The following is a 9,781-nucleotide window of genomic DNA, read 5'->3' on the forward strand; positions in this document are numbered from 1 at the left end:
ACCTTAGTTAAAACTTTTGAGCAGTAAGGGATAGGGCTTTCATACTTATTATGTAATCCTTGTGAAAAGACCCTTCATTGGATAGCAATTACATTGACCTTTGAGCTTCATCTACCTTAAAAAAGGAAACCTTGTTATTAACTTTTAAAAGGTTAGGGCTAGTGCTTTTATCCTTTACATATTTAATCCTTGTGACAAAACCTTTCATTTGAGAACAAGAATTTTGACCCTTTGATCTTGACCTTGAAGTTTGACGTACTTTTTCTGAAAAAAGAAATTCGGCATTACTTCTGAATGGTAAGGGCTAGGGCTTTCATGCTCTATATAATTATTTTATGCTGAAAGACCTTTCATTTTCTACCAATTACCTTGACCTTTTGACCTTGACATAGGATTTTTTTGTACTTATTGAAAAGAATTTGAACATTGGCTTACTTTCAAATTTCACAATTGTTTCCAGTGAGAATACCCTACTTTTGGTACCAATTAATTTCATCAATATCATATCTTAAAGTTTCATATCTTTTGTTATTTATTAGCTGAGTTATTTCGCTTCTTTCATTTTTTCTAGAATGCGAAAGGGGATTTTACGGTATCAACTGTACTCGTCCCTGTGGACATTGTACAAAAAATGCAACATGTGATCACGTGACTGGTTCCTGTCCTAATGGAGATTGTGAGCCAGGGTGGGAACATACACCTGATAAAAGATGCAATATTGGTACGTTCACAAACCATGAATTAACCTTATAATTGAAATAATTAGAGACAAAGGTAAATCATGTTAACAAATTCAGTTGTTTTCATTTTGCATGATTTAATTGATGCACAAAAAGTATTTTTATATGCATTTTAGCCTATTTAGGAGGTTTCAAAAATGATTGCTGGAAGTTGTGGTGTATCCTGCTTTCAAGTAAACAGAATTATTAATTATTAATTTCAATACAATTCTCTTGTCAAATGACATATACTTCATGTTTTGTTCATTACTCTTTTTAACGTAATTTAAATAAAAATTACTCCTTGGTTTCAATATTTTTAGTTGCCATGGTTTAAAAATAGATTTTAGACAAAATTATCGGCACGTACATGTACATAAACTGTGTTATTTTATTTCAACATGTACAGATAATATGTATATATACATGTACAAACAATACACAGGCGTCCTCATTTATACAGATTTTGTGTATCTTCGTGTTTATATACACTAAAAGGGAACAAACTACCGTATAAGTAGAATTTTTAGCGAGGATTTAATTTTGGCATTATTAGCGAGGGTTCTGACATCGCTAAAATTGAATATCGCTAAAAATTAATTGCGTATTATTTGTAATAGCTTCTTTAGTAAGCATTTTAAAATCGCTAAAATTAATTCTCGCTAAAAATAAAATATCAGATTTTAGGTAGAATCGCTAAATTTGCGTCTCGCTAAAATTTCCACTTATACGGTATATTGTATATTATTTACTATATATAGAATTTTCAAAAGAAACAAACAAAAAAAACGTACCTTTTATTAGGAATGCAGAATCCTGAATCACATAGAGATAAATTTTAAATATTTGCTTTTAGAATGCAATAATGGTACTTTCGGAGAACGCTGTATGTACAATTGCAGTGGACATTGTAAAGGTGGATTACCGTGCAAAAAAGATGATGGAATCTGTATTGAAGGGTGTGCAGATGGATGGACAAAGGATAAGTGCGATGAAGGTAAGTCAACCAGTTGAAATTATTAAATATCCAGAGAAAGAAAAAATACATGTACGAATTTCTTTTTTGTCTCATAGCATATATTTCTCTAAATGTTTGATGACCGAATTGTGTCATTTAGATGATTTTTAAAAGAATGCGCATATCTATGTTAATTTTATTTTACCTGCTGATTTCTTTACTTTGTTTTCTTTCATTTTTTTCTAGAATGCAAAAGGGGATTTTACGGAATGAATTGTACCCATCCCTGTGGACGTTGTGCTAAAACAGAAAAATGTGATCACGTGACTGGGTCCTGTCCTAATGGAGACTGTGAGCCAGGATGGAAACATACACCTGATAAGAGATGTGATGAAGGTGCATATCAAATGTTCACCTTTTTTAAATGAACAATGTCAATGATAAAGTGATACAATTATATTTTGGATTGTTTACGAGTATGAGTATCCTTTTGTGTGAAGTATCTTTAATTGTAGATGCATTTATTCATTTTGAAGGTAGAATAGTATATATGCAATGTCTTTATAAATTATTTGATTGTTTTGCTTAGAGAATACCGCAATTAATTTTCAAAGCTGATATTTGTTGTAAAAAGAATTTGACCCTTCTTCTATTTATTAATCAGCAAAAGACAATTATCCAAAAATAAGCATTTTTTATGTCTTTAATGAACAACGTGTCGACAAACAGAACGGCTTAAAGGTGCCTGGACACAGACGTGAATTTAATATTTTCTGTATAACATCACGAATTATATATCTTCATAGCATTTCACACAAAAATAATCAAAAATCTTATTTCATTTAAAAAGAATTAAACTTTAAATTTTTTGGAGGGTTTCATGTACACATCCTTGCACTTTCACAAATTTTAACATTATTCTTAAATTTTAAGCAAAGTAGCAATCTTGTTGTGAATTAATGAGAAATATTAAAATTTTAATCCAGAAAAAATAATTTTATTTAGAGTAGAAATTTTAGAAAGCAAAACTCCTTCAGAAGTATCATCATTCTGAGCTAGGTGTTGTGTACAGAGTTGAGCAAATCGATCACATTCGTTTTATGTGTACAGCTTATGTAAACAAGACACGAGCTCTGGTACTGTTACTGTTTACGATTCACCGGGTGCGTTCAATAGTCAAAGTCTGCTCACCACATCTGCACTGACTAACAACATATTCTGTGTTTGTTTTGCTTTCGAACAAGTCATCTCTGAATTTTCTGGATTTTGTGAAAGTGCAAGGATGTGTCAATCAAATCCGCAAAAAAATGAAGCATTGATAACTTTTCAATGAAATAAGATTTTCGATTAATTAACTTCAAATCTGTATCCAGGTACCTATAAGAATTTAAGACTTTTTCAGCAACATTCATTATGATATCTATACGCTGCTACACACATATAAAAATTAGTATGTATCTTTAGCATGCAACGACTATTTTTATGGAAAGAACTGTACAAATCCTTGTGGAAATTGTGCTAAAACCGAAAAATGTGATCACGTAAATGGTTCCTGTCCAAATGGAGACTGTGAGAAAGGATGGAAAAATACACCCGATAAAAGATGCAATATTGGTACGTTCATAAACTTTAAATTATCTTGTTATCAAATTCAGTTTTTTTTTTATTTTCTATGATTTAATTGACGCAAGAAAAGTAAATATTTTTATATGAATTTTAGCTTATTAAGGAAGTTTCAAAAATACATGTTGGGATTTTTTGCGTGCCATGTTTTTAAGTTAACATAATTATTAAGTAATATATAATATAAATATAATTTTCTCGTCACGTGACATATAATTCATGTTTTGTTCATTACTTTTCTTAACCTATTTTGAATAAAATTACTCTTGGTTTTAATATTTTTAATTGCCATGATTTATGAATAGATTTTAGACACTACATTGTTTTATAGGCAGGTACATGTTCATAAACTGCTTTAGTTTATATCAACAGATAATATGTAAATATGCCTGTACAAACTTAACACAGGCATACTTATTCATAAAGATTTTGTGTATTTCGTTTCTATATACACTTAAAGGGAACAAATAATTTTACATATTCTTTATTATGTCTAGAATTTTAAACCAGATCATGATTTATTTGTGCTAGGAATGCAGAATCCTTAATCACAGAGAGATATTTTTGAAATATTTGCTTTTAGAATGCGATAATGGTACGTTCGGAGAACACTGTATGTACAATTGCAGTGGGCATTGTACAGGTGGATTGCCGTGCAAAAAAGATGATGGAATCTGTATTGAAGAGTGTGCAGATGGATGGACAAAGGATAAGTGCAATGAAGGTAAGTCAACTAGATGAAATTATTAAATATGCAGAGAAAAGAAATACATGTAGGAAATTCTTTCTTATCTACAAAGCATATTTTTCTCTAAATGTTTGATGGCTGAATTGTATCATTTAAATGATTTTTAAAAGAATGGGCATATCTAAGTTATTTTCATTTGACCTGATGAGTTTTTTCTTCGTTTTTTTAAAATATTTTTCTAGAATGGGAAAGGGGATCTATAGCACTAATTATATATGTTTTTAAACGAACAATGTCAATGATAAAGCGATAGAGTTATATTTTCGATTGTTCACGAGTATGAGTATCCCTGTGTGTTAAATATCTTTATTTGTAGTTGCATTTATTTATTTTGAAGGATGAATAGTATATATACAATGTCTTTACATTTTTTTGATTTTTTGCTTAGAGAATACAGCAATCAATTTTCAAAGCTCATATTTGATGTTAAAAAAATTGAACCCTTCCTCTATTTAATAATAAGTAAAAGACCATTATCCCAAATAATTTTTTTGTCTTTAATCAATAACTTTTCTATAAACAGAGCGCCTTAAAGGTGCCTGGACACAGACTTGAAGATAAAACATTTTGTATAATGTCACAAATTATATATTTTCATAGCATTTCACACAAAAATTAATTAAAAAACTTATTGCATTTAAAAGTTATTAAACTTCTAATTTTTGGTGGGTTTGATTGACACATCATTTCACTTTCACAAATTTTAACTTTATTCATAATCGTTAGGAAAAGCAGCAATTTTGTTGTGTATTAATGTGAAATATTAAAACTTTAATCCAGAATTTTTTTTTTAGAATAGAGTAGAACCTCCTTGAATAGCGCGCTCGCAAAAGAACTTGTCCGCACATGGATAAAGGACAAAGCGAAAATTTGTTATTAATGCACTATTTGATGTAAAATATTTTAGAATATAATGCGATTTTTTTACTTGAGACAACCCTTCCTTATAAAACAGTGATACCCTAGAATATTTAAACGCTAAATGTGTATGGAGGAATATATCTTGGTACATTTGATGAATTTCATTGAAGAATGTCCTACGGGTGCTTATGGGAAAAAATGCGAAAGAATATGCGGCAACTGCGGCGGTAATGACACCTGTAATCATATTAGTGGATCATGTCCAAATCTGTGTGCACCTGGGTTTCAGGCAGAAAAATGTGACACCGGTTTGTCTTTATTCTTTTTTAAACAATGATTTGAAATTGTAACTTAATGTATCCTAAGGCAAAAATTCTCAAAGTTGAACTTTGAAACTTCTACTTTTGCTGGCAAAATTCAATTATCTTCAAGGAAAAAATATGCATTTATTTCAGAATGTGACAACGATACATTTGGATTGCGCTGCAATCTTACTTGTTCAAAAGGTTGTTTTACCCTCTGCAATAAGAGAAATGGAACCTGTGACAAATGTCACAACGGATTCATTGGGGAATTTTGCAATATTACAGGTACAGTATAGTCAGCGACATATAAAAGTTTACTTTCTTAATTTACTTCTCGATCATAAATGTCGATTTTAATCTTGATGTTCTGTTTGTAGAGTAGAAAATCAAATACAAAACAATTGAGTATTCTTACCTGAATCCAAATTTTCTTTACTGGTCAATAGTAAAAATTATAAAAAAAAAAAAAATAAAATAAAAAAAAGTTCTGGGTTTTTAAATTTTTTATGGCTTAGGTACATGACTGTACCTTTCTTGACCATTACTTTATATATCTAAAATTATGCAGACTTAAAAAAAAAAACGAAAAACTTATTCTAAGTTCAACTTGTTTTTTTTTATTTGGTGATTTACTGGTATATTGTCTTCGGCATCAAAGTTAAGATTAGTTTGATTATTAACCGTCCGGTCTAGATTCTCTCTCTCTCTCTCTCTCTCTCTCTCTCTCAATCGATAGGACATAACTTTTTATTAAAGGATTCAAACTGCCCTTTGTTTTCTTTGAGTTGCGTTTCATGTTTTTTTTATAGGTGTAACTATTTACTGTAAAACAGGACTTCGGTTTTAAGGGTTTTATCAGATGTTCTGTTCCTCACTTCCTGTATTGAAAATTAGATTCTCAGAAATAAAAAAAAAGTGTTTTAAATAAATATAGTTTTATTTACGTTACTGTAAAAGTAATAATACAGTTGCAGAAAGCCAGGTACAGGATTTGATACAGACAGATGCAGGGGTAGCTGCTTTCTTTGTCATATTCGTCATAGTCGTCATCGTACTAGTGGTTGTCATGGCCAGGTTAGTCCAGTCCTAATTAAGTGATTAATTTTATACATCCAGATACAGATTTTATTTGCAGAATTTTAATTTTTTTTTCAATATTTTGTAGAAAATCAAGAAAGAAAAAAGCACATGAAATAGAGTTACAAGACAGGAAAGAAATGCCTAATAGTGGTATATTATACATGTATATAATATAAACAACAAATGTAAACATGATGTTAGAACATCTACTGTTTATTCAATTTTTATTCGTGAGAACTTTTCCGCGTCCTTGCTCGAGACCATGTGCTTGCGAACATATAATTATCGCTTTCTAGAGATTATATAGAACAGTTATTTAAATTTGTGAACATGTTGTCTTACTTATGAAGAGCAAGTGTCTCTCTCGCGAAAAATAAAATGTCGCGAAAACATTGTCATCTGTTGTATATAACATGTATTTTTTTTTAATTTCATAATTAATTTAATAAGTTTTTTTTCAATGCTTTATAAGTATTTTATGTACACATATAAAGATGATCAAAATATTAAAAGAAATGTTAAATGGATTTCATCTTATATAAAATCCCCCCAAAACTAAAGAAGGGTATTTACATAAATTTAAGGTATTGTGATTTATAAAAAAATATTTATTTTAAAAATACGACATAACCGAATTTATTTATTAACATTTCATGTATAGAGAAGATTGAATTAAATGAGACAATATATGTACATGTATATATTATAAATTTTGTGATTATGTGGATAGGTATACCTAAGTACAGAGTTATAGGGCTCAAAGAGAAGTTTGACTTCCCTACTGAAAGCTATACAGCTGAACTGAACCTCACGACCCCTATGACCTTAATAATACAACAAAGATGATATATTAATGTTATGTAGATACAACAAAGATATTGTATAAGGATATTTGTCAATATCTGCTAATATACATTTAATTTCTTATTCTTTTGTAGCAAATAACTATTTACAACTTACTGAACTGTTATGCAACATACACTTTATCTTAACGTCATAAGAATAGAAATTTACCATTTTTTTTTATTTTATGAGCTTTTTGCAAACATAAAATAGAAGGAAATTTACTTTTTAACGAAAATGACTTCATAGATCAAATTATGTAATTTTAGAACAGTCTACGTTTGGAGATTTCAAATGTACAAATTCTAGTCTTTGTGTGTAACTAGTAAGAAAATTATTGAAAGAAGTGTTTTATATATATAAATAATTAAATATTTGATATTTAAGATAAAAGCAAAAAATGTATCAGTGGTTTGAAAGGACAGAGAGAAAAATTATCAGGGACATTCCCAAAGTTACGTTCATAAAATGTTCAAGTTGAATTGTCAGAAACATTTAAAAAATAATAGGATTTCACTTATTTGTCGGGTCACACGTAAGTCGTAAGATATGACATCACGGCCATCCTATAGTCTCCCGGCATACATTTCTGGCATTGATCACGTGAAAATTCACCCAACCAACCCTTCCTTAAAAATGGTTTTAGCTTAAAATTATAGATTTTTTCAGAGTACTTGAACTATAGGCTGTATTTATTTTCCAAGTGTATCTTGCTAATTCGTTTTTGTGTATTTTTCAGGTTAAAACCTACCATGAGAGCCGTTCCCTCCGCCGCGGCTGCTGATATCTGGAGTGAACGGATATTCAGCTTACAAGTAGTGATCACCTGGATTTTTCAATTAAATTTATTCAAAAACATTAAAGCTATATATGCCGTATTAGTGTTTTATTTTAAAAGTAATAAATATATGTGGTGTCTCATCAAGTTAAAAGTGATGGAGGGGAATTGTCTTATTTGCAGAAAGTATATATCAAGTTATATCAAGTTATATAAGTTATATACTTTCTGCAAATAAGACAATTCCCCTCCATCACTTTTTAAAGTTATGAAATATTATTTGGTAAAAATTATTTTCTCTCCGTGTCGGGTAAAAAGCCGCCTCTTATTGGAATATTCATGATCACGTTGTCTCGCATGTTTACAGCAAACAATGGTCCAATCTCGTGAATGAACCGAAAAGCATGATGGTCTACTACGATATTACTACAAACACATGAATTAGGGATTGTCAATATTGAGTGCACCTCAGAGTTGGTTACTTTTTGTACCGAGGAATAATCACGTGCAATTGTCTTTTCAATGGACATTTTCGGTTGGGTGAACTTCTACAGATGTCAGCGACTATGGATAAAGAAGTGTGGAAACCATGTTGCGCCAAAATGAAACAACTAATACAAACAAATGATATAATTTGATCAATCAAAATGGTTATGAGATACATTCGATTCTGCATTTCTTAATGGTTCAAAACAACAAAAAGTATTCCACAGAATATCATGTATAAATCTGCACAATATACCGAATGCCAAAACCAGAATACTACTAAATAATATAACTATATTCTTTACATATGAACCACAGTATTTCTGACCCCTTGAAAATCATATAAAAAATCTTGCAAGTAGGTTATCAGCATTGGCCCGGGCTAATTCGAAAGTGAAATTTGAAGTTTGGCAGTAAATTGTAGTGAATTAATAAAATTAGGTCATATTTAGTAGCGAAAGATATTGGAACCTATTTTACTTGTCAGATTTCTTCCCTCCCTGCTCAATGGCCCTGAGTGCCGAGTATAGGACAAAATTTGCAGCTCTCCACCGACAAATGGTGGCGTCTCCATATGAGTAAAAAATTCTCGAGAGGGACGTTAAACAATCAATCAATCAATCTATTCCCCCACCCACTTAAAAAAAACCCGATGCTACCTACCTGAATTAATTTTTCTTAAAGGTGTTAATCGAAATGCTTGGTTGTGCCCTCAAACTGGAATAGTTTTTAGAGGCCTGGAATTCCTTGACCAATTTTATTTTATTAGCCCAACTATATTTCTAAGAAGGCAAGATGTATGGTATGTAAGTTTCATCTACATATGTTATGTAGTTCATATTAAAAAACCAAAAGGGATAATTGATGATATCCCATTCAGGGTGTAAACATAGCAGTTTACATTACTTTCCATACATTGTACTAGACATAAAATATTTTTTGCGCATAATGCGCTCCATACTGAAGATCCGTAAATGTTCACCCAACCGAAAATGTCCACTAGCAGTACAGCACGGGGAAACTCTAAACAAACGGACCTGTACAATGGAGTGGGGAAAACTTTAATTTTCATCATTGTTAATCATTTATATGTAAATATGAGCATGGGATTAGTAGATAATAATGTACATAATGCATCAAGTCTTTCTGAGAGCGATTAAAAAAACTAGCCTTTTTGAAAAACACATGTAGTAATTTATGTAGTAACCCATAAATGCATTAAATGCAACTCATTGAGCTGATTGGTCTATTTGTGTACCTCACTGAACAGACGTCACAAAATATATTTTCCTCGACCTGATGATTCTCGCGATGCTTTTCCCGCGCACATGCGCAGATCCAGGATAAATGTCAATCCTTTATAAAATATGCATGAGAATA

General features: G+C 30.6%; 1 protein-coding gene across 1 annotated transcript; it reads left to right on the top strand.

The window, feature by feature from the left end:
• Positions 1-559: 559 nt before the first annotated feature.
• On the top strand, positions 560-8,089 carry LOC134237914 (multiple epidermal growth factor-like domains protein 10). The gene is made up of 10 exons (XM_062720057.1): positions 560-721; positions 1,576-1,716; positions 1,924-2,073; positions 3,142-3,291; positions 3,884-4,024; positions 5,080-5,217; positions 5,365-5,499; positions 6,183-6,288; positions 6,380-6,444; positions 7,877-8,089. Exons 2-10 carry the CDS (start codon positions 1,608-1,610, stop codon positions 7,879-7,881), a joined length of 999 nt encoding a protein of 332 aa, XP_062576041.1. The 5' UTR covers positions 560-721; positions 1,576-1,607; the 3' UTR covers positions 7,882-8,089.
• The last annotated feature ends 1,692 nt before the right edge of the window (positions 8,090-9,781 follow it).

The sequence above is a fragment of the Saccostrea cucullata genome, unplaced genomic scaffold (genome assembly GCF_032062105.1).
Source record: "Saccostrea cucullata isolate Sc308-1 unplaced genomic scaffold, CSIRO_AGI_Scuc_v1 ctg14146, whole genome shotgun sequence".
Classification (NCBI taxonomy): domain Eukaryota; kingdom Metazoa; phylum Mollusca; class Bivalvia; order Ostreida; family Ostreidae; genus Saccostrea; species Saccostrea cuccullata.